Below are 25,336 nucleotides of genomic sequence, written 5' to 3' on the forward strand. Positions count from 1 at the left end.
GCTGCTGCACTATCAGGCTGAGGATAGCACTGCTTACTGTGAGTTAGCATGTGCTTTGCAGAGTTTGAAAGCAGTCCTGTTTGAGGAACTTGGCTCTGGTGTGCAGGTTCTGCTGCTTGCAGCACTGGGACCCGCTTCTGTTCACAGATGAAAGAATACTTCCCAAGTGCTCTGGGTGAATAAGCACCTGCAGTGGCAGAGATGCATTAAAAAAAAGAGAAATGTGGCAATATGTGAGCTACATTTTGCAAGAGCTCTGGTGTCCACCATGCTGGGTGGAGGGCTCTCCTGCTCATTTGTACTTTATTCATGCTTATTCATTCCTTGTGTCATCAAACAAGCAGCTGAGGATCTCAGTGTGTGGCATGGTTCTCCATTGCTGTGAAGGGAAAAACAGCATCCTGTGTTTTGTTAGGACACCCACACAGTATGCTCGGAAATGCCCTGGCTGTTGGGTATCAGAGGTGAGCAATGACACAGGAAACTGAAACTCTGTTTGCATCTGTTTCACAATGTGGAAAGCTTTTAATGATGTTAGTGAGGGGTTCCCTCCAACCCCTTCTCTCACCTTTATCCTGACAAATTCCTTGGATTTGTATAAACTTTCCGACTGCTGAGATGAGTGCTAAAACCCTCCACCCGTGTGAATGTTCTGTTATCTGCTGCAGTGTCCCTACAGAACTGAAGTTTGGTGCTAACACTTGGTGTGCACAGGCTTTGGACTCGCTTTGATATGCTGAGGGTTGTCTTGATTGTAAGTTTGACTGTGACTCTTGTGTGAGGAATCATCAAGTTTCCTGGAAACATGGAGACAATGGTTCCTACTGGGCCAGGCATCAATGCCGGGTGAATAACCAGCCTTTAATAAAGATGATGCTTTACATCAGTCACCAAATGTTATGAAGTATTTCAGCCTTCCTGTAGTTCTGCTCTTTGTGATCTAGTACTGAATAGTTTTGTATGTACCACGTGTTCCTGTGGGCCAGTGCTAAAGTCACCTCTAAAATCATGACCGGAGTTATGGTCCAGTGGAATCTTCTTCCCTACTTTTCATACTTCCCTACTTTTCAGGCTGAAAAGGAGATTTGTTTTGTTTGTTTGTTTCTAACAACAGAGAGAAGACTACATGGATGACTATGTCTGTGATTATCTTTGTCCTTTCCATATGCTAACATGGTATTGCATGGGTTTCTAATCAATTTGACATGAAGCACTGATGAAAATAATCATCTGCAGAAGTTATCTGTAGTTCATTTCCTTCCTCTTTAATTAGCCTGATAACTGTCCTTAATAATTCTGGGCCAGATCTTCAGCTTGAATAAACTGGCCTAGCTCTGTACCTTTAACTGGGACAGACCGACTTACTCTGGCTGGGAATCTTGTCCTTGCTTCGTCAGCAGGACAGCTCTCAGGGAGTTGGCGTGTTGACACAGTACCTTGCAAGTCTGGGTTGTGATGTGAATGTGGCTCCAGTGAAGCCCATTATAGCACTCTGTGCTGCTGCAGGGGTTCTGGAGAGACTGATGGCAGTGGCATGTTCTTGTGCTGTCTGTGGCTGGTACAAATTCTGCAGTTGGGTGAGCTCACCTGCTAGAAATGATAGCAGTATTGCTATCGACTGCTTTTCCAGCCCTTCTTCAACCTCCTAGAAGGAGTTTAAAATCTTAGGAAAAAAAAACAAAAAACAACAGGGCAAGAAATATGAGTCCGACTGAAAATAATGTTACTTGTGCCTGGAACAGTTAGCCAATGGAATGGGCACAGAGGGATCTGTTCCGCCCAGGCTGAACCGGGTTCTGCCTCCGCCCAATGACTACCTCCCTACCCACATAGGAAAGAACTGCTCAGCACAAACTGCAGGAGGATTTGTCCCTCTGTCTGCTTTTTTTTTTTTTTTTTAATCAATGCTAACAATGTCATAAGGATAAAATCCAGGCACACATCCTTGTGTGAGCCATCCCTTTGCCACTGAGGAACAACTCCCACTGTTATGTACTGCTGGACTGGTGGCAGCTGGACAGACAGGTGAAAAATTGTAACCGCACACATTATCTAAGTCAGCCTGGCGTGTTTAACCATGCTGCACTGGGGGTGGGTCCCTCCTCCCTCTTCACCATGTATTTCCCAATTACAAGCATGTATCTTCTCCGTTTTACTCAGGTTTAAATCAGGAAAATTCTGGCAAAGCCTGCCAAGGACGGAACAACTGAAGGGTGATATAACCAAAGTGATTATGCTGAGGCACTATGTCATGTTGCTCTCCATCTTGGGCATGGAGGCTTTCTTAAGTTTAAGATGATTTTTTTTTTTTCCTACTCTCTTCCTCCAAGTGCTCCTTTTTTCCATTCAAACAGGAAAGCATTGCAGGTGAAATGTCTGTTGCACCAAGAGTCAGAGTTATATGATAGCTTTACACGTGCACTATAACTTAGAACCTGTTTATCAAACACACTGACACTCTGATATTTTAATAGCCTTTACTTTGCAAAACTTGCTTTTTTCAATCTTGCCTTTAAAAATAATATGGTAAAATATGGACCAGAAAGATGAATATAGAGCTGGTCATAAGGATTCTGTCACTTCGCTGTTGTGCAATGAAGACTGTTTAGTCCAGACTTTGAATGAGACCAGACCACTGAAAGGTGACAGGAAATGCTATGCTCTCATCTAGTAAGGATTTAGCTGCTGGGTGCTTACCATAAATGTGCTGTCCTCAATTCTCAAAAGAACCTACGTGCTATTTATTACTGCCTTTTGGAAATGGTGTGTATCTTCAGGCATCTGTGTGCCTTTGCAAGTGGGTTCTCCTAACTTTCGTGCTCTTGCTTCTTTCCTATTGTGTGGGCAATAGTGCTGCTAAGTCACACCTGTGTTTTGGTATCTCTAGTAGTGAGAAGTACTTCAGAATAATCCTTATTTTTACCAGGATTTACAGGATATTCTTCCTGTGATCTGCTGTGATCTCTTTTCTGTGATCTGTGATCCATCACCTCATGTTTGAGACAAACGCAGCACTTCAGCAGTTTTACTTCGGAGACCCTCTGGTAATCCACAAGGTCATACTGCTCAGGCCTAGGCAAAGGAGGATGCCTATGAGGTGGGATTGCTGGAGTGGAGAGAGTCAAGCAGAATTTCTGTCTGCCAGGAGAGAAGAGACTGAAGGAATTTTTCCCGGGCTGATAGAGATTTATGTCTGGAAGCAAAAGCTGTGGTTTCTGTCAGGTACCCTGAGGAGGTCAATACTTAATCCTCCTTAACCAAAATCCCTGGGAAATTATCTGGGCAAAAAAGGGTCCAATTGCAATGCCACAGTGAGCTCACTTTATTTATGGTAAAATGGAAAGGCTTGTCAGTGATCCAGCTTTTGCAGAGACCTGGCTGCTCAGCTACTCCAAAGCAAAATAGTGCTAAAGCCAAAGCAGCAATGCCAGATGACTCCAGCAGGGAGTTCCTTTTATTCTCTCCCAATGACTGAAACAGGAGAGGCCGCAAGCTTTAATGCCAGCAGTTGGGTGTGAAATGTTTTTGTGTTTTCTGATGGTACAGAGCAGCAATCTTCACTCCTCATATTTAATTTGTCCTTTCCTCTAGCCCTCTGTCCTTTTCAAATGCCACTTGGCATTGCTTCCCTCTCAGCCTACAGCTTCCCAATCCTTTTACAAACCCTTTGTTAAAACATACATCTGCTGAGAGATGCAGTGAAGATACACTTGTTGAGTAAGGAGAGCTCTGGCCTTTTTCGTGTCTTTGTGGTCAGGAATTTATTGTTGATCTTAATCTAAGACTAGGCAAAGTCATTTCATGATGACAATAAATTTACTTGAACGATTTGCTGATAGGCAGATTTATTTGTCTTCTCACAAGTATACAAAGGGAACAGAGGGCTTTGGAGAAGGGAGTTTCCTTCCATGGCTTTAATCCCTTTGAAAGGGGTAGGATGAGATACATGGGAATGGCAGTTCTGACTTGAAGGAAATACTTGAGAGTTTTACAAGCCTCCTTCCAACTCTAATTCCCAGCCCTAGCGGGAGCTGGGAGAATAGCCATGATTTATCCATTAGGCTCCCCAAGATGCCATACTGCTGTGAGCAACCCTCACTGTTCTTGTTCGGTGGTTCCCAGATTTGACCCTTTGTGTTCAGTGTGTTCCTTGGGGGGGGTATGTTTAGGGTACTGGCTATGGCAAAGAAACACAGAGGAGTGCTTAAAGACCCAGTCTGGGATATGAGAGCAGAAGGTTCTTTTTCCAGGTCATGTGTGCTCTGGCTTCTTGCTTTGTGAAATGGGGGGTGAGAAATTACCCCTACATCACAAGGGTGGTGCAGTACTTAATTACTGTTTGTAAATGTCTGAAAGATCACCTGATAAAGGTACCTCTGATACACTGCTCCAGGGCATTATCAGCCCACACTCCCCTTCAAGGCAATGTACTGTAACACTTCCATCTCTAAGCCAGTTCCTGTAAACCTGTGGCAATAACTGGCCAAATTGGACCAGGTGATGTAGTGGGACACTGCAGGATCGCTCTGTTGTCTGACGTAGTTTCCCATGTCACATGAAAGTGGTGTGTTTTCCAGAGTTGGACTTCTCTGAAATGAGTTTTCTTTGCTTCCTTGGTAGATTTACGTGGCCAGTAGGTTGCGAGATCTGTAGCAAATCTGTCTGCCCTCATCAGTTGGAGGTCTTTGACTTTATGTTATACCCTTGGGAGACAATTTGATGAGGGAATTGTTGATGTTGTAGTGACCTGCAAAACAAGCAGGAAAGAGATGTAAATACCAAACATGGCCACAACATTGGTGCTGAGGAATGAGAGTGCATCAGTCAGCAAGCATACAGAAGGAAAAAAGAACCGGTATAACAGGACTGTGCGGGGAAATCAATTCTGGATTTTAAAAGTGCTGTCCTGGGCAGAACTTATTTCAAGGGGCTCTGATAAGGCAATACTGCACTTTGTCTTGGGCATAGTCACAAATGGAGACATTAGTAATTTTAAACAATCAAACAGGAGGGGAATTTGCATGTGATGTAACTTGTATGATAAGCTATGTGCCCTCATGCTCTGTGTCTCAAACCTCAACAGACGATGGGCCAGGAGTACTGTGGAGCTTGGTACGTTATATGCTAATGTGGCTTCTCCAGAAGCCTCTGGCATTTACACTAAGTTATGGGGTGTTCTAGGGTGTTCTTAAGGCTACTCAAAACTGTCAGTATCGTTTCTGAAATGTTGTCTCAGCAGAGATTCAAAGGGGTCTATCCACAGCAGTTGGAAGGGAGGCTCACTAGAGTCCTGACAGTTGTCTCCATTGTGAATGGTTCTAATGATGCAGCTGTAGGTGGTATTAGGACTAAAATTTGGGAGTGCTTACCAACTCTAGGTAGGTGTCCTTCTGACAGCCCAGCATGTAAAGCTTGCATTTGCATGGTCACTGAGGACATTAAACTCCTGCAGCAAATGTGACTTTTGCTTTTAATTGCTCTCTCCAATTTCTGCAGCGTCAGTGCTAAGTGTCTAATTTGGTTCAAGCCATTGACTGAGCCCAGCATTTGAGGTGACACTACCAATACACCTAAAGGCCATCTGCAAGACAGCCCCTGGAAAGCGCTGCAGGAAGGGGACATCTCTGTGGGCTGGTGGCTTTTAACTAAGCATGACTTGAGTAAACTGAAATAAGAGATTCTTGAAGTCTGCAGATAATGCTGGAGTGGTTGTGTTCTCCTGCAACTTGCACTGAGCTCAGTGTGCAGCACTGCAGTTATGCTGCTAGTGGTCCCCAAGAGATTTAACTTGCGCAGAGGTGTCAAAAGTCCCTGGGGCAGGAGGTCACACTGCTCCTATGGAGCACTCAGCTACCTGCCACAGTCAGTGCTCTGGTGCATGCTGCTGCTCTTCTTCAGAATGTACGGCGGAACACGTTTCATTCACAGCTCCTAAAGAGCTCACACGCTCAGTGAGAATTGCTTGCTTTAGTGAGTCCAAAAACTGTGGTGCCAAAGGTTATGAGAGTGCTGAAATGAGTGAAAGATTCTTCATGTTTTCACATTGAAGTCTAACCTCCTGGAACATGCTCCAGGAGGCATGATTTTTTTTTTTTATGTTTTCTTTTTTGTTGTTGTTGTTGTTGACTGCTGAAATGAACTTTTTATGTAATCTAATAGTTAAAACATTTAATAGTCAAGGCTAATTTACTGATGTAAGTGGAAGACCACAACAGTTCAGGCACAACAGTGAGGAGGTAGAGAGAAGACACTTGGATAAAAGATGCAAACACAAAAAGACTGACATTTTTCCCTGGTTTTCTTATTTTTCCTATATTAAGCTGGTGAAATACTTAGAGTAGTCATGATGTTTAACTGGACTTATTTTACTAGTGGGTTTGGTCTAAGAGCTGGAGACAGCTTTGAGGACAACTTGAGACAGTTTTCTCATTGCTCACTTTTTTTTTTCCCCTCAATATTTGTCAATTTTCAGCTGTCACTGCCTCAAATGCAGGCCCTCCTGTTCTTAGACAAAAGTTCCTTCTTGCCTGAGTGAGAGCAGTGGCCACATGAAGACTTCTTTTTCTTCTCAGATGTCTCTTTGTCTATAGTCATAAATTATCAGACACTGCCATCTTTTAAATGGATAGTTTCCTGTTCTGCTTCTTGTAGGTTAGATATTATCTCCTACAGTAAATCATGAGTCAGTGATTAATTTAAGAAGGCCATTCCCAGAAGCAAATTCTTACAGTGTTAAAAATAATATGATGTGAATCCATTATACTATGATATAGAAAATAATTATGGCCTGCAAACTAGTTTAATCAACTTAGAACATGCTGGGGCAGATTCTCAGCCACAGTGAGTCATTATAAGAAAGTTCGTAGTCTTGGTATACAGATTGTATAAGCGACGTGATTACCCCATGTCAGCTGAGTCTCAGTAACTCTGTATGTGTGCTCTTTGCACACCCAAATAGTGAGGTAAGGCATGTTTGCTTAAAACACCTTTGCTGGTGTTTAAACTGTATCAAATTACTTTATAAAAGCGTAAATTGCTTCAAGAACACGCACGAAGCCAGTTAAGATGTCTCAGCTGGTGAGTGGCAACTTATTAAGCTTATTAAATTGTGTAGTCTTCATTCTGCCTTAAACAGCTATGCAAAGCCATCGAATGCTATGAAGAGTCAATGTGTTCTGCCCTTCCACACAGTGGGTGTATCTTGCATTAAAATGCAGTTTAAAAGGGAAAGCTCACTAGGAAATGGCTGCAATGCAGACATCCTGTGAAGAAAAAGAAAAAACTCTCTAGAGAAGAATAAAACAATCCTAATGTAACCATGGCTATAGCAAGAGAACATTGAAAGGACAAAAAAAGTCTATTAGCTGTGTATTATTATAAACTATCTGATAATTGTTACTAGCGCTTTGTATTTTCTTAACATCTTCCATACCTCAAAACACACTCTAAATTCCCATGGACTAAGCCTGCAACGCCCTAGCGAAACCTGGTCACTGTGGCATGGGAGGGGACCAATAAGTACGCAGCAGGTTGAGGACCTGAATCTGAGGGGTAGGTCTTCAGCTGATATAAACTGGCATAGATCCACAGCAAGTGGAAGGACACAGCCAGTTACATCAGTTGTACAGTCAGACCTCATTGCCAACTCTGAGGTTGAACCTCAAAACCTGTACCTGCTAAAGGTGTAAAATTCACCTGCCTTGAGCTCCTTGGCAAATAACCAACCAACACAGGCTTGATTTCTAGGACAGAAACTCATTGGATGCTCTGGGGTCTTCAGTATCAAAGCCAGCAATGCAGCAAGAGCAGAGGTTGTCACCATCCCAGGGTCAGGGATGTATTTTTACTTCCTTGGTGTTGAAGAGTTACTGCCCAAAGTATGCTCAAGTTTCACAACACCTTGGGGTATACCTACCGTGTAGTCAGAGGTGAGACTGCAGATCATGCAGAAATAGCTGAGTTACATACTGACTGCAGTGACACGGGATAAGTACATCATGCAAAGCTCTGGGCTGTTAAGCTACCTTGAGAGCTGTACCCAAACTAGCGTGGTTATAGCCAGCTCCCATGATTTCTGGAACTTCACAGCGTCATCTGGAACATCAAACATGATTTCACCAGCGTTACACACTAGGCGTGCCCTGCCCCATCCCTTGCCCTCCACTGCTGTCTATATGTTTCCATATGTATGTAAACAACTTTTAAACTTTGCTTATAATTGGTCTTGCAGGCCCTTATGGCTGAGTTTCATAAATTAAGTATTGTTTTTTATGTAGTTTATCCCAACAGCTTTTCTAGTAAACTACCATCCTAGTCTACAAATGTAGAATTGATGTTGTTTTTATACTTACTTCCTTCTTCTAGTTTTCTTTTTATTTTTAAATTTTATGCTGATATCTTCTGTTTTGTATGATATGGGAGAGCTATTTCTTTTCTTTCTCCTTAATAATCTCATAAATTTCAAGCCATCTTATTTACCTTCTCCCTTAACTAAACATCTTTAGTATTTTCAGTCTTTAGTAGGAAGTTAATGATTGTCTATCTTATCTGTAGATTGAGTCTATTTTTGTCATAGCCCTTTTTTTTTTTTTTTTTAAGTTAGGGTGGCCAGAACTAACCATAACATTCCAGCTGAAGGTGTAGCAACAGGATAAAGGATGGTATTATTTTATTTCATGTACCGTTTTCCAAGCCATCACTTGCACCTCTTAATTTTATGCTCTACTTGTAATTGTGCATTAAGGCAGATGTCTTAATTGTTTCAAAATTAAAATCTTTTAGTGCAAGCCTCCTGTTGCATGGAGAACGGAGTATTTCTGAGTCTGAGGAAGATGAAATTTCCCTGCTGTCTACTCAGTAGAGACTGGGAGTCACAGCAGATCTACAATCTCACCCGTAATATCTGAGTTGAACCTAATCAGTTCATCATGTGGGCAGAATGCATTATTTGCAGTAACCACACCTTTCCTGACTATTCTTTCTGGACTTTTAAAAAGAGATTTTTTTTTTTAATTAATACCAGAACTAGAAGCAGAATGATCACTGTACTGCTCTAATCTTCAGCTTGCATCTCCGTGTGGTCCTGTCATGTGGAAGTTCTGCCACATGCTTGAGGATCTCTACCATGTGCTCCATGATTGTGCTGAGGGAAGCCAGCTTGTAGAATTTGCTAGAACTGGCTATTGAAAGTTCAGACAATATTAAAAAACAAACAAACAAAAAACAACAACAGACGATATTAAAAAACAGTGCAGACGATATTAAAAAACAAACAAACAAAAAACAACAACAAAAAAACCTGCATCTACAAGCTCAGTTCCCTGGAGTTGCCCAGGCTTGGCTGCTCCTGCTGACTAGCCTGCTGAGGTTTGGACGGAGTCCCATGCTAGGTCCTGCCCTGTAAAGGTGAGTTACTACCCTGGCTTGATTAGCACCTTCTAGGACAGCACGTGTCAGGAAAACAACTACAGAGCCCTTCTTCCATCTGCTGCATCTAGCTCTGGGTTTGGCATGCACATCATCACATCAGTGTGGTTGAAAGTAACTGGAGATTAGAGATCTACACAGTCTTGGAAATTTACCTCCTGCTACAATGACTGCACGTCTGTGTCCTTGGAGTATTATGAATTATATTCTGGTAAATATAAGGGTGCACACAGATGTCTGGAAAGTCCACAAGGAATATCTTCCAGATCCCAGTTCCTGGCACCCATGGAGCTGTGTAAATAGAATGGTAAACTGGCACAGTTACAAAAGTGGGTTAATTCACCTATTAGGTATTCCAACTCAGGTACTAAGAAGCAAATAAGCTCTCTACATTACAGGTGGTAAACTTCATGTACTGGCCTTTATTCCTGACTACCCTGCTAAGGGAATGTGCTCCAAAATGGCTTGTGCTGTAACAGACACAGTCAAGTGCTTTTGGTGGAGGAAAATAAGTCAGTAACCCCAAAAAGGTCTAGTATTAATGGAGCTAATGCTTCCCCTCCCCACCTAATGCAGTAACTTTTCTCTAGAGTAAAGCTTAAGAAAGAATCAGCCAAGCCCTTGTATAGCTTGTGGTTTGGCTTCCTGCCTCCTCTGCTCTTCAAGCAGGAAGTTCTCAAAGGGGAGTGCTTTATGAAGCTACCTTAAGACTCTGCTTCTTTTTTTCAGTTAGAACTTAGCATCGGGTCATCTGGAACTCCTGGAAGCTGACCAGACAGACTGATGGCACCAACAGAAGGTATTTAAACAAGTTCTCTACCTTGACCATTTTCCCTCATCTTTTGTCCTGTATGTCCTTGATCGTTGTTATTCAGTCTGGAGATAATATGCTCCTGATATCACTGAGATGAGAGAGACAAACAAGGAGGAAGAGATCAAAGAGAGGAGAAGAAAGAGAAGATGCCAAAGGCAAAAAAAAAAAAAAAAAAAAAAAAAAAAGAAAAGAAGCAAAATATTTGAGATTTATCTACATACTTGGGATGCAACATTTCAGAAATTCCAAATATACTTAATTTTTAGAGTTCTGGTGTTATCACAGTCAAAACACAGTAGGAAACTGTCAGGAGCCATAGGCACCCTCTTTCCACTAGCTTTCAAGACACATCCAGGAAGCCCAGGAGGTCCTTGGCACCTGAGAGTGTGGGTAGACTTGAAAAGAAACTGCACAGAGCAGGCTGGGAAAACAGTATAGTTATAAAATATCTTTCTGCTTCCCTCTGCTGGCCAGATAACAGACAAACCAATGTAACTCCTACCAATCAGGGAAGGATCAGGGTGAAGAATATAAAGATAGGAGCGGTCATACTGTCCTATTACTACACAAGCTTCAACTCTGCTGATTTATTTGAATTTGCTCTTAAATTTGAGAATGTGTGCAGGATATTTCTGTGTCCAGGGAAGCTCAAGAAGGCTGGAAAAGGGACCACGGACAAAGCTGGATTGGTGGGAGATAGGGAGATGGTATGGACAAAGGTAATTTCAAGATTTAAACTACTAACATTGCTTTACCATTTACCTCATACTGTTATCAGTTGTGATTACAAAGTGAATTTAGCCACCATAATCTAAACTTAGTTTCCATTCTTGGTTACAAAAGAGGATCGAGTTGCAAAAAAAATCAAAACGAGGACATGAAATGCTTTTCTTACTCACCTGGTTATACTGAAGTCTCTTTAAGAATTAAATCCTTTTTTTTTTTTTTTTTTTTTCTGAGTTTGAGATTACATTCCTATGTTGCTTATAAGGACCGGAGGAAATTTGGAAACCTAAAATGAACAGCCAATAGTAACAAAACTGAAAATGGAGATACAGGAAACATGTAACTGCAGTGCCAGCTTTCGTTTCAAATAGATGTACCTTTTACTTATGCATCCTAACATTAATGCTATATTCAAGTAAAAAAATCAGCAGACATTTTTTGCATTTAATTTTCCTGTTTTATTTAAAAGCAAAGGGGAAAAAAAGCTCTTTGAAGCACTAGTGTTGATGAATGGCCTGGAAGGGTGACTCAGTGCTGTTTAATCATTTGTGCAGATTGTCATGCACCTTAACAACTCACTTTACAGCACTGCCTCTCTCTAAACTGCACATTTTAAGGCCTGGAATCAAAGGCCTCATCTCGGCAGAGGTGGTGACTGCCTTGAGGTGGGGAGGTGGCAGTCAGCCCTGATTCTCAAACTGCAGTCTTCTGCAGAGATCATGACAAAAATACTGACACCTCAGCTGATCAGGATGAGGCGTAGAGCTGCATTGGTGATAGCGCTGCAATACTGAGTTCTAATTCACTGTTGCTCGGTGAGAACGGAGGGATGCTGCTGAGCAGTGGTGGTGAGTAGCCTATAACAATCACTGCTGAGGAGAAGGCTGTGTATGGGAAAAGCAGTTGCTCAGTGCCACCAGAGAGCTTGCAGCAAACTTCCCACTGCCTCACACAATATACAGCCACGGGAAGGCCGGGACTGGTAGTGCTCCCCATCCCCCTGTGCTGGTTTAAATGTTCCCAAGGAGTTCAGTTTTGCCCCTCATGCACGCCCAACAGATTGTGATATAAGCTTCTCCGGGCGTCACTTCGTACGGTTTGCCTTCATTAGTAAATACCTGCTGTGCTTTGAAAGAAAACACTTGGGTGGTTGGGATTTCCCTTCTCCGGCTCTGAACAATTCACTGCGCGGTATCGGGCGGGGCCTTACAGCCTGATGGATCTCGTCCCAGCCTGAGGCACCTCATGCTGCTCCAGAACGGCCGCGAGATTCGCGCACCCACCACAACGAACTTTAGTAGGTCCACCATTTTGCTTCTGAAGCAAACGAATCCGAACCGTGAGGGCCACACCATCATAGGCGCAATCCCACCGTAGGGCGGAGCTCATACCGGCAGCACTTCCCGCCCTGCCAGGCGGCACGGCGCACTGAGGGAGTAATACACTTGGTTGCCGCGACAACGGCCGGCCCACATCTCCTCCAATCATCAGCCTGCTTCTCTCAGAATTCCGGTAGACCTCCAATCACAGGCAAGCTCTTAAAGCAGCCCCGCGCGCTGCTGGGCGTGCGCAGCTAGTTAAGGTGGCTCGAGGCTACCGACTCGCGCATGCGTTAAGGTGGCAGTAGCAGCTGAGTGGTCGGGCGCCGTGCAGGGAGCTTCCCCTAGGGCGGAGCGCCGTGAGGTCGGGCAGCGCTCCCTGCTGCTCTCAGGACCGGGCTCCAGGAGGGGTCCCGGCCGATAGGAAGGCGCTGCCGCTGCTAGAGGTCCTCCCTGGGCCGAGGGCCTCCCTGCACCTCAGGTGAGCAGGGCCGGGCGGCGACAGGAGCTGCGGGCCGCCGGGTGAGTGCGGCGCGGGGACGGGGAGGTCCGTGAGTTATAGCGGTCCCTGCTTAGCAGGCACGGTGCGGGCCTGAGCTGTGGGGTAAGGCTGCGGGTCGGTCTGAGGAACGCTTAGCAGCCCCAGGTGAGTCCTCACTTGTCGGACTGCACCCTGCTGCAGTGTGCGGCCCTCTGTGCGACAGGGTCTTTTCACTGCGACCGTCCCTTTGGGCCGCGAATGCTTCCTGAGGCCTTTGGTGAAAGGAGCCGCCGTGGTTCTGGACGGGGGACGGGTTTGTGTGTGTGTGGCGCTTTGCAGTGAGTCCGGTCCCGGCAATTCCGCCTGGAACCGCGCGGTGCGGTGACGTCCCCTCCGGCGGCACGAAGAGCTGTCCCAGCGCGTGGGGGGTGTGAGGCCAACGCAGTGCGGCGTCCTGAGCTGGCGGCAGAAGTCTGTAGGCAGGAGAGGGGGAAAAGCAGGGCTTGGAGCCCTTAGGAGACTTCGGGTACGAGCGTTCCAAATGGCAGGGCTTGTTAAATGTCCCCCTTTGCGGGAAAGCCGGTTTGTGAGCTCTGGGAAGAGTGAGATCCTATGCTTGAGGCTCTCTGAGAACGCATAGGAATTCTACTTTCTCTGCTGATACGTGCAGCTGTCTGTTCAATTCTGGGGATTTTTCTGTGAGCTGCCCTTCCATGGGGTTTCATTGCAGCTTTTTGACCGCTGAGTTCACTTAACTGATTCTTTTTTTTTTTCTCCCTTTTTTCTCCCCTCCCTTTCTTTTAAATCATTCCTAGCATTGTCTTGGAGGAATGTAACATTGCTGCTCCACTAACTCGCTAGAAATATTGACTCATCTACACCTCTGCTTATGGTCCTGTCGCCTTTCTCAGCGTAACCCAGCAGAGGAAGAAAAGCAGCCAAGCTGTAGAGAATTTTAGGCAAGCAAAGCAGGATGGATGGGAAGAAACGGTACCAAGTCACAACTGACACGGCTTCAGCAGAGTTCAAGCCTCTTTAAAGAGTTCTGTCACCCAGGAGGCTGAAAAACAAACACTCCAATAAACAAAAATGGAAAGAGGCAGCAGTCCAAACCTGCAACTTCTGCAAATCCCACTGGCCACCGCAGCGGTTTCTGTGCAGCCACACACAGACTCCTTTTCTTATAAGGTCAGATTTTTACTCCAAGCTACTCTTAGAAGGCCATAGCTTCTCTGTATAAAAAGTATTTCACTGAGAACACAGTCTCAGGTGCATTGTTTAAGTTGTCCAGACTAACATGTGCTTTTTGCAGGCTTGCAAGCTTTACTGTCTGTTGCGGGAAGGTATCTCGGGTGTTTTTGAATGGAGCTAAATTGCCCACTGAACCAGTGGATGTTATAGGTGTAGAAGAGCGGAATAGTTCTTAAAAGGTGACTCACAAAACGCAAATGCTGCTGATCCGTGTGCTGCTGAATGCCAAGCCATTATGAAAACAGATATTTAAAGGGAAGAATGAGTGACTAACAGGTTGTGTTTAGCAGTCTGTTCTTTCCTGCTGAGGAACTTTTCTGCAAAGAGTCCAAATGTGCGCTTGCTAATTTAAGTCTCTCATAAAGTGTCAATTAAGAAAGGATTATCTTTTGCCTGAGTTTCACAGATTTGGAATGTAGCCACAGAAGTTACACGAATTGTCCTTGTTCATGTGGAGAAGATAAAAACAGATTTTATGTACAAGTGATCCAGGAACTGTTTTAAGTCTGCTCTCTTCCAGATTGTGCAGAAAAACCCCAACTTCCTTCAAGGTCCATTAGGTAAACGTAATATCTGTATATTTATTTTGTTTTTACAGGAGAACTTGATTGGTGCATTGCTAGCTATTTTTGGGCATCTTGTTATCAGTATTGCACTCAACCTCCAGGTGAGTATCACGAAACAAATATTGATCCTGCCTCTAACATCCTGCGTTAAAAAGCATCATACATGCCACAGCTTCTATGCTTCTATTCTCTTTTCTAGAAATACAGCCATATCCGGCTGGCAGGTTCCAAAGATCCCCGAGCCTATTTCAAAACCAAGACATGGTGGTGTGGACTGTTTCTGCTGGTTCTGGGAGAACTGGGAGTGTTTTCCTCTTACGCCTTTGCTCCTCTTTCACTGATTGTTCCTCTCAGTGCAGTGTCCTTTATAGGTAAGGGGAAAGAGATGACTGACATGCAAGTCTGAATGTGTTTCAGTGTGAGATTGCTGATCACTGGATCAATACATAGATCATCCTGTTTCTCTTTTTTTTCCTTCCTGTTGTTGTAGCTAGTGCAATCATAGGAATTATATTTATTAAAGAAAAATGGAAGCCCAAGGAATTCTTGAGTAAGTACTGCAGTTCCTTTTCTTTTTTCTCCGCCATTCGCAAGCTGTCCTACGCACAGCATGACCTCTTAAGAGTCAGAGAGAGATGGCAAGCCTGGGACCCCAGCACTGCAGTAGCTTAGGCACAACCAAATCAGCCAGTTTTCACGCATACACGTGTTTGCAGAGCTGAAGCATTCATTCTTCCATTTCCTGGAAAGTGGATTGTAGGCAATGCCAGGCATAGTAAGCCCCAGATGCAGATCTTGTGACTCCACTTATTTTAGCAGATGCTACCTGGTATGAGTTTTTTTTTTTCTCAGATCATGGCATACTTGTTGCCTGAGGTTTTTTAGTTCTAATAATTTGAAAGTAGGTCATGAAGGGCAGAGGAATGAGTCACTTGGAGGACTATGCATGATGTCATGGCCACATGCATGTGAGATAGTAATCCCAGGCATCCATACTAACGCACTAACTGTCCATTTTTCCCTTTTTTTTTTTTTTTTTGTCCTTTGGTCGCCGAAGGACGCTATGTTTTGTCCTTTGTAGGCTGTGGTTTGGCAATTGTTGGAACTTATCTTCTGATTACGTTTGGGCCTAATAGTCATGAGAAGATGACAGGAGAAAATATCACTAAGCATTTAGTGAGCTGGCCATTTCTGTTGTATATGGTAAGATGGCCCATAAAATATGGGAGTGTTTTCTGCCGTATTCCTGGTTGAGAGTTTTTCAAGCATTATTTTTCATTATAGATACTAGCAATATTTCTTTGTACTTGCTAATGGACTTCTGTCAACTTTTGCCAGTGTTAATTTCACAGTGCATGTGCAGCCTGGAACCCTACCATTCTCTCTCTGAATTATTCTGTTAGAATTTAAGTATCTTTAACTGAAAAGTCTTAAAATAGCCTGCTCTCTCCCTGACCTGTCAGCTTCAGCCTGTGGAAGTAGTATTGATGGCAGCTGAGAGCAACTGTCCCAGAGCTGCCCAAATATTGTACTTGTATCTGTGCTTTTCCTAGACTGACTTTTCTCTTGAGCCATCACTGTCTCATTAAAAATATTGTAAAATCTGTTTCTCCTCAACAGAGTTAAGTTTGGCTATTAAATTAGACATGTGCCGCAGGGATCACTTACAGAACCTTATTATGGAAAATGGACTGAGATTTGTGATGTCAGTATTCAATCGGGATTAAACTTGGTCTGTAATTCTGTGGGATGCTCGTTTTCCTTTGATTTGTCCTGTTGTGTGATTCTAATGTCTGACTCGTTCAGTATTCCATTTACTGCTAGTACCGTAAACACACCTAACATTCTCTCTTCCTTTGTAGCTTGTGGAGATCATCACATTCTGCCTGCTGCTATATTTTTACAAGGAGAAAAATGCAAACTACATTGTAATTATTCTCCTGTTGGTAGCTTTGCTGGGTAAGTTGATATGGTTTCTTGTTCTGAAAACTTCCTTGGTATTATTAACCATGCCAATGTGTCTCCAGAAATTAAAACTTCTATCCTTCCATCATATGATTGCGTGATAGTGTTTAAACACTTAAGGCAAGTGGTAGATGCTCCCAGCCCTGTTGACAAGGAAACTGCGATATTGAAAGGTTCTGTGATTTATTGAAGGTCACAGTGGTAAAGTTGTTGGGAATACAGCTGACATTTAGGGATGCAAGAGAAGGATTTGAGTATTTATGGATCTTCGTTTGCAGCTGCTTATCACATGTAGAGCGAGTGTGCAGTGTTCTTGTCCCATTAAGCATGACATGCTTCAGCTGTATTTTCATAAACATTCACAGGTTCCATGACTGTTGTGACAGTGAAGGCTGTGGCAGGCATGATTGTTGTCTCAATACAAGGAAACCTCCAACTCAACTACCCAATATTTTATATCATGTTGGTGTGCATGATTGCTACAGCAGTCTATCAAGCAACGTAAGACAATATCTCTCTCTTTTCTATAACTGCTGTTTTTGGCAGATCTGTAACCAGTGAGATGTTTGTTACTGATTTCCAGAATGCTGATCAAATCTTAGTGAGAAGGTCTGGCCTCTTCTGTGACCTGTCTTCAAATCTGTGTCACAGGAGCCTAGGATAGCGTTCTTTGCTTTTTCCATGTAGTGACATTGCCAAGAAGTGTTGATCTTGAATTTATACATCATTCAAGTATTTGTGAAACGATGGTGTGAATGAAATGGTGGCCAGTGAAATACAGTGTATTGGCACTGGCCAAAATCAAAGTGCCCTGTATTTTTCCTCTTTGTTCTTGTGATAACGTAAAAACACAAGTAGCAGTAATGATAAGGAGTTGTTCAAAATGCAAGTGACGTCCTGGCCCCAAGGTCAGTGGTGGTGATTGCACTGCCTTCAGTTAATACAGCAAAATGTTTATTCATCTATCATTTGTATTAATTCTAGGGGATGCTTATGCAGGTTTATTGAGAAAGAATAAAGTTTCTTAAATGTATTCACCATTTACTTGAAAGGTGCCTCCAGAAAGGAGAAGTGTGCTAGTTCATGTTAACTGCTCTGAGGTTTGAGTATTCTTCCCAAGTTAACTTCTGTCATCTGTCACTGTGTTGCAGATTTTTAGCTCAAGCTTCACAGCTCTATGACTCATCTCAGATTGCGAGCATCGGCTATATCCTGTCCACAACAGTAGCTATAACAGCAGGTAACAGTGCTGAAAACAGCGTGTTGATCCTTGCAGAAAGAGGGGCAAAAGATTTTGGAAAATAATTCTCAGCTACAGCTGAGGAAGGTGAATACTCAGCAAGACAGTGACTTATATTTCCTTGTCATCTCTCTTCTGGAGCTGGCTTGCTTTTTTTTTTTTTCCTCTCCCAAAATGTGAATTCATTTCATTTAAAGTATTGTCTTCCTCTGGCCAAAGCTGTTACGATTGTCTTCTTGATGGTTTTGTTTGCATTGTATCTAGGATGCAACTGCTTTCAGCTTTGTAGGTACTTCTCATTCTGTGCAGATTACTCCAATCTCAGACCTTAACTGCACAGAGTAAGTTTTGTCTATGAACAAAGATGAGCATTTTAAACCCTCTTAGGCTTCAAGCCCAAGGAACCCCTGTGAAGACTTTTGTTAGACGTATGAGCAGAACTGGAAGGAAAAAAAGACACTAGAGAAAGTATTCATCACAGTCAAGCAGATGCACTGTCTGTGGAAATAGTAATTCTATTCTAGTTATATAGGGAAGAGAGCACCCTGCCCCCCTTAGGTTACACATTGCCTTTTAGTGCTGTTCAATACCATGAAAGACTGTGGCTTACTCTTTGGCTAATGCTTATTTCCTGTCACGTTCCAAACCATATGCTGCTCTCAGATTCATCAGCTTATTTATGTCTACTAGAAAGGTAGAGTTGGAGCCAGAGTGTGTAAACTGAGTTTCTTGTCCTTCTGATATCTAGGGCAGCAATGACACCTGTAATCTTACATTTTTAAGCTGTGTATGCTTAATTGGGTCAAGGGTTTTTATCCCGTTGTAGTTAGAGCAAATTTGGTCTGTTGTTCAGACTTAGGAAGCATGGTCTCTTGTGTTTATATGGTAACCACCATCTGGTGAGAATTCAGCTTAGGCTGATTTGCACAGTGACCTGCAACAGTTCTAACACTATTTCTTTTCCTATCCCAATATTGAAAATCTTGTATTAGTTGCTGTGCTGCTGTACAGATTTACTGAAGGCTATATTAATTGCAGTGCTGTTATTTTGGTGATCAAATTCTAAAAGGTTTGTAAACGTACGATTTCTGTTGAAGTGGAAATCAGGCCATGTTTTCCTGTATTAAGACCATTTAAAAAAAAAAAAAAAAAAGAAACCCCCCAAAGGTGCCAACTACAGAAATAGTAATCTTACAATCTTACGTGACTTAGTTTTTGGAGGGACCAGTACTAGAGATGCCGCGGTAATTGCTCATGTTAGCTGGGAAGAAAGACATCATGAATTATTTCCTTTTCAAGGAGCAACTTTCTACCTGGATTTCACTGGTGAAGATGTTCTTCACATATGTATGTTTGCACTTGGGTAAGTGTTTTAAGTTTCCTTGATAGAAAGCTGAGAAGTATTTCTTCATGTGGCTAAATTTTAAAAATCCATACGTAAGTACATGTGTGTATGTATGTATATATGAAATACTGAATATGCTCTTTCTGTTAGATCATACAGTGGCCCATAGTTCCATACCTTATCTGAGTGATGGTAGATGCTCTAGAGGAATTTTATCACAGTAGGTTGTATATAATTGTACAACTTTTACGCTTCACATTAAATAACTTGCTGACTGTGCTGGAGATCATTTTGAGTGTTGAATCATACGGATTGTTTTTCCAAGTGTATTCATACTTCCTGAGGTGAAGTGGAATGCTCTCAGGCTATCTACTCACCAGTCAAGAATTGTAAAATAACCAGGAGAAGCCATCTCGAGGGCATCGATTTCATGAGCCTTCACTGACTTATGGGACTTCGGGAGTCCTGTTTCGTAGGGCATGGCCATTCATACAATGCAGATATAATCAGTAAAGCATTCACTTTGTAACTCAGCATTTAATCATATCAAACACTGTGGTTAGGACTAACTCTCTGTAAGCAGGGAGCATCCTGAAATGCCTTTCAATTTAATACAGGAAAAAAACAACAGTTGGGAGTTTAGTGTTATGAACTGCCTTCCCCTGTCCACATGCTGTAAAAACGAAGATTGACAGTTGTCAGTGTGTTTATCCATGGGAAAACCTTGCATAGTTTAGGCTGTGAAATTCTGGAATGCCATCAAAGCAAATAAAAATTTTACGTGCTTTCTTTCTGCTCTTAGTCGAGATTAATTAATGTGAAAACTTCCCTCTGCATTTTGGTAAAGATGTGAAGTTGTGATTGCTAGTTACATTTCAGTACTGTCAAAAAGGGTTACTCAGCTGAGAATTCTTTCTCATTCCATAGATCTTTCTCTTCTAGTTCTGAATTTTTTTACTGTGCTTGGTGTTGATTTTTTTCTGAGGGCCTGTAGTACAACATTGTCTCCTCTCCATTTTCAAGGTCACCTCAAGAGATCTTATCTTTTTTCTCAGGTGCCTCATAGCATTTCTAGGTGTCTTCCTGATCACAAGAAATAGGAAGAAATCTGTACCATTTGAACCTTATATATCAATGGATGCTATGCCAGGTAACAGTGGTTTATCACCCTCTTTCTTTTATTTCTTGAGTTTTCACTCAAACTTGAGTCTCTCTTAAGTGTCCCAATAAGATTAGGTAGCTATGTTGTTCTCCATTTTTTCCATTCTCTTTGGTTGATGGCCTCATGTGGAGGGGTACATCCATGTTTTTTATGAAGCAGAGAAGACATTGTGTTCCACTTCAGTGATGCTTATTCTGGGTCCTCTGACACCAGGGAGAGCATGGCAAGAGCCTTGTCCGGTTGGCTACTGTCTGGGAAGATAAGAGATTTTGAGCATTTACTTGGAATTGGTCTTTATCAAGTAGGAAGAACTGATTAGTGGGGAAGACTGAGATACATGGCAAAAGGTAGAGGCCAGAAGGAGCAGAAACTTATTTGGGGAAGTATAGCTAAACTGTCGTTCTGGTGAGGTGTGTAAAAGACATGTAGCATTTGATAAATGCATGATTGCAATCTGTCATTCACTGCAGCATAATTTCCTCCATTAGCTGCTTTACTGCTAAGCTGAAAAGCCTTCTTTCATTTAACACTCAAGGAACTGATCAGCCGCATATCACTAACCCAGAGTCTATATAATTTGCTGATTTAATAGAGTGCGGGAAGAATGTGCTTTTGTTCCTAAACGTTTAATCTGTTTTTGCTATTTTCAGGCATGCAAAACATGCATGACAAAGGGATTGCAGTTCAGCCTGACCTCAAAGCTTCCTTTTCCTACGGTGCCCTAGAGAGCAATGACAACGTGCCGGAAATTTATACGCCAGCTACACTGCCGATAGTGCAGGAGCAACATGGTTCCAGAGGTGTTTCTGCTCCACCCTACCGGGTGCTGGAGCGCAGCAAGAAGGAGTGAATGACCTCTAAGGAACTGATTTGACTCATCAGAAGTATGACCTTTATTTATTAACGTGATTAAAATATAGGCAAGTGTTAAGCTGACTTCGGTATACTTTAAAACTTGTCTCAAACTTAACTTTTAAGACTGATTATTAAAATAAACAACTCTGTGTAGTTGTGAAGTTGAAAGCATTCCTCTTAGCAAGGAGTAAATAACAGTCCACTGTTGAAGGCTGCTATTGGAGAGCATGAAATATGGAATACAGTATCATGGCTTTAGGAAGCTAATGAAATAGACACTGTGAGAATGCAGAGCTGTGGGAAGAGAAGTGGCCATGCAATTTTTAGCGCTGGTGGGAGTGGGTTTATTTGCAAATAGAGGTTTTCAGTTGTTGTTCCCAGTGAGAGGGGGGAAGGATCTAATCTTTTACATAGAACGACTGATGGATTTCTAGAAAAGTTGTAAATCCTCATGTTTCTAACGTAACCACTATGCTACCTTAACATGGCAATAAAATCTAATTGTTTTCAAGCACGAATACTGAAACTTGCTGTGTACTCTTAGGCTTTTCTTGTATAGTGATTCTCTAGCTTGTGTTGAATGTATGCACTGAGCATGTTAATTCTTTATCTAGCACCACTGGATTACATGGCAGTTTAGAACAAAGACTGTCATTCTTCGGGTTTCACAGCAAGAGCTTCAAGTTGGATCAAAGGGGACAGGGACAACACTAGTAACGTGACTGGAGGGATATTGTAGTGGCTCTTGATGAGATTACAATTCTCCACCATTTTTGTAGAGAAAAATCTCATCTCTCTCTTGTTGAGATAGGGTTTCCAACATTGTTTAGTAGTCTTAAATGCTTGAAGGTGTCAACATTCCTTTGGCAGTGTTAAGAAGTTAAGGTGTTGTAGGTAAGGGTGCCATTTTGTGCTCCTTTATTCTAAGAAGCGAAAAAGGTACTGCCCTAATACTGTGAATGACCTAGTAGAAAAAGTGAGCATGCACAGTCCAGCACTCAGTGAGAACTGGCAGAATAATGAAGCGTTGTGTACTCATGATGTTTATCTTTCCAGCTTCTGAGAGATGGCTGTAAGCTGATATAAAGGGAGAACAGACACATGGGGGTAAACCAGTTAAGCAAAGGGGACAAAATACAACATTTAAAGGAGTATGCAAGTTTTTTTTGGTGTTTTATTATCATCTTCTCTAAAAGCAACTGTTTTACTGGGAAACAGAATTTTAAGTCTACTTTGTTGTATTTTGGGCGTAGTAAAGTGTCTCCATGACCTTAGAAGACTTAATCTGAAACGAATAGCGAATGTGTTCTGTGCATTTTTAAGTGGTAACTCTGATGCTAAGGGGCTTGGAAGGATCTTGAAATTGCAGCTGTGGCTTCCTGCTTTTTTCTTTTTTTTTTTTGACTCACGGCCAGATTCTTTTCCCACTACCAAAAATTCCTGAGAGCTTAACTGACTTATAAATAATTCCTCCTGCTTCATGTTATTATAGATGACACCAGAACTATTCTTTTGCATATGTTTTCCTTGCCAGCTATGAATACTAATTCAATCTGGAAATACATGAGACTGCATTGACAGTTTTGTGCAACTTAAATAAAAATAAACCCTTCCCCCTGCAAAGAGAAGATGCCTAGAGGCTGTGCATGTGCCTATATGTGAAGTTTCTTCTCCTGTTTGGCATATCTGACAATTCAAACTATGGCATCACATACACTACAGCTTAGGAAACCTCAAGAAATACCAACTTTTCTTTTGCCCACAATACTTTTTATGCTTAAGTAAGGTAACAATGTTAATGGGCTAATATTGCCAGTATGTTAATCTTGTTGGAGTTGCAGTGATGCTGGTTCTACTGCCTGTATCCCTGGTAATCGATTGGTTGTGAACGTACATGCAGCTTCTGTTCAGTAAGATACAAAACGAAGTAGTACAGTGGGGGCTGGCTGGGAAGGGTATGAGTATGCTGGCTTCTCTTTTTCCTTTTAATGAATGAGGCAGTAGGTGATTGACCTAATAGTTCTGAAGGCACAGAAACAAACTGTTTTAAAACTGGCTGTGCTAAATCAGGCATACCTACAAACTCCACATTTTACATGGCAATATTCTTTAATTATTACAGAGATTGTATAAAATATATAAGTAAAACATTAATCAAAAGGATCTGAAAAGGGCTTGCTGTTGACTTTTATTCATGTTGATCCTGTGTAACTGAACATAGTTTTCCTAGTTCTTAGTTTCTCTGTAGTATTTAAAAACTGCAGTTGATTGCTGTGCAGACTTTGCAGCTCCTTGTTTCTTTCTGGTTAGCTTTTTCTCCTAATTGCAATGCTGTTTTTATTCCTAATACCTTGCTTTTAGAAGCTTTCTGACAAGAGATTCCAAGGGAGGTAATTCCTATTGGGTAATATTGTGATTTGTGTGTCTGTTTCGGGAGCACGGTATTTTAGATAGCTCAGTATCAGTAGAGCCTGCGGAGTTTCTTGGGCTATAGGGTTGAACTCAGTGCACTGATGTGAGAGCTGCGCTCTTGCCAGTCTGTTAGCCATGGTAAGCGTGGTGGTAGGACTACCAGGCTGCACCTCACCCCTTCTTGCTGCCTATGTTAAATACTTGAATTTTAACTTTTTTAATGTACTTTCCCCTTTCTTGTTCTTTCTCACAAGCTTTCAGAAGACTGTACGTGCTGGTCTCCGCTATGTTTTTGCAGATGCTGTCTCTGTTGCTGAGAAGGCATGAGTAAACTGAGTGTAGGACTTATCCAGTCTTTCGAACAGAGGGAGGGTATAGCTCAGGATTGCTGTTGCCTCTCCTCTAATTCAGAGCTTGCAAACTGAAAATGGGAGGTTCTTTGTACCCTCAGACTTCTTACAGAATATGGCTAGGGCTGAAGTGACAATGGCCATGCCTGGGATTGCAGCAGACATTTAGGACAAAAGTGCTTCCTCTCCTTAAAGGAGGGCTCCATGCCACATGATAATCCTTTTTGCAGCATGGAAAGTAACCTGTTGCTGTAAAGCACATACTGTAACACACAGATGTTAAAGCTTCAATTTATCCACAGCTGATTCACAGAGAGGTAGGGTGCTGTAAACAACAGAGCATAGCTAGATTTCCAAATGTGCAGTGTTTTCTGCAGAATCAAATGCTAAAAAAGTGCGCACATAAACCAACTGCTGTTTCCATTATGGATTGGGCAGAATAGGTCCTTGACTCTCTCCTAGCTTCTTTATTGAATGTGAACTGACTTTTGTTACCTTTATACTGTGTAGCTTTTCAGTGCACCAGGACACTTAATATGTTCTCACTGTATATGCAAGAGCATATAGCTTTATGCTGTGGCTTACAGCTCCAGTGCTGGCTGAATGTACAAAATTTTGTTCGTATGAAAATGTGTATATAAATGTGGCTTTACAGTCTTGAACCCTGAGGATTACTGCTTAATTTTTTGTAAGCAGTGTTGCATGTCTGTTGAATTCTGTCTTTTTGATGACACCTCTGGAAATTTAACTTAATAAAAGATTCTGGTAAAACCTATGGAATTTTGGCCAGATAAATATTCTTGCTATAGCTTTAATCAGGTTTAAAGATCTTGAAGGAAGTAAGACAGTAATTGTTTACAACCATAGGAACTGTGCACATCCAAAAAAAAAAAAATGTGGTTTTTAATGGTGTATTTGTAAATGAAATGCAGACTGCTATAACTCATGTTTGGGGCTGCAGCACTACTGAGGCTTGCAAATTTACACAAGGTTCGAGTATTTTCTTAACATTGCTGGCTTTACAGTGCTTTTACAAGTGTTAGCATTCACTGTTTCAGAGAAGAGCTTGAAAATGTGATCCAAGTAGAGCCTGAAGGAGTGGAAGGTTGAGGAGGGGAAGGCGAGATGCACCAAATCACAACAACAAAAGCACACTATGACTGAGGGCCTGACCCATGGTTTCAGCACACCTGCTGGCTCAGCACTGAGGTGAAGAAAGCAGCTTCTCTGGGACAGCACAGACCTCTGATGTGCGTTGAGAACGATGCATTGGGGAGATGCCATCCTTCAGGTACAGGCCATTGTGCCTGAGGGCAGCTATTGGCCATTTCCTAGCAATACGATTAAGAAGAGATACAGATGGCCATAAATTCAAAGTACTGGCACTATTGCTTAGTGAGTGCTTGCCAACCGAATTAACAATC

General features: G+C 42.3%; 1 protein-coding gene and 1 long non-coding RNA gene across 7 annotated transcripts; one reads left to right on the top strand and one right to left on the bottom strand.

The window, feature by feature from the left end:
- On the bottom strand, positions 1,900-12,374 carry LOC110387241. Of its 3 annotated transcripts, none has more exons than XR_002432455.1 (5): positions 12,085-12,374; positions 11,140-11,252; positions 10,247-10,328; positions 7,916-9,179; positions 1,900-4,747 (listed from the first exon to the last, which is right to left on the bottom strand). It is a non-coding gene; the product is annotated as an uncharacterized LOC110387241 (long non-coding RNA). The 3 variants fall into 3 exon arrangements; XR_002432454.1 differs by lacking the exon at positions 7,916-9,179 and adding an exon at positions 9,582-9,717; XR_002432453.1 differs by lacking the exon at positions 7,916-9,179.
- NIPAL3 (NIPA like domain containing 3) lies at positions 10,156-24,687 on the top strand. 4 transcript variants are annotated; one of them, XM_021375135.1, is made up of 12 exons: positions 10,156-10,225; positions 13,582-13,954; positions 14,616-14,684; positions 14,783-14,954; positions 15,074-15,133; positions 15,641-15,786; positions 16,446-16,542; positions 16,914-17,049; positions 17,700-17,788; positions 19,088-19,151; positions 20,189-20,283; positions 20,946-24,687. In XM_021375135.1, exons 2-12 carry the CDS (start codon positions 13,856-13,858, stop codon positions 21,143-21,145), a joined length of 1,227 nt encoding a protein of 408 aa, XP_021230810.1. In that variant the 5' UTR covers positions 10,156-10,225; positions 13,582-13,855; the 3' UTR covers positions 21,146-24,687. The 4 variants fall into 4 exon arrangements, with proteins under 4 accessions (XP_021230810.1, XP_021230809.1, XP_021230811.1 ...); XM_021375134.1 differs by lacking the exon at positions 10,156-10,225 and adding an exon at positions 12,599-12,807; XM_021375136.1 differs by lacking the exon at positions 10,156-10,225 and adding an exon at positions 12,599-12,766 and having other exon boundaries at positions 15,665-15,786.

This window comes from Numida meleagris, chromosome 22 (assembly GCF_002078875.1).
Source record: "Numida meleagris isolate 19003 breed g44 Domestic line chromosome 22, NumMel1.0, whole genome shotgun sequence".
In the NCBI taxonomy this organism is placed as follows: domain Eukaryota; kingdom Metazoa; phylum Chordata; class Aves; order Galliformes; family Numididae; genus Numida; species Numida meleagris.

Bases quoted from the DNA above. Each gene is read 5' to 3' on its own strand.
- NIPAL3 (XM_021375135.1), top strand. From the start codon at position 13,856: ATGGAAAGAGGCAGCAGTCCAAACCTGCAACTTCTGCAAATCCCACTG. The intron at 15,134-15,640 runs GTAAGTACTGCA...TGGTCGCCGAAG, and splicing joins GAAGCCCAAGGAATTCTTGA to GACGCTATGTTTTGTCCTTT. The intron at 17,789-19,087 runs GTAACAGTGCTG...TTCCTTTTCAAG, and splicing joins AACAGTAGCTATAACAGCAG to GAGCAACTTTCTACCTGGAT.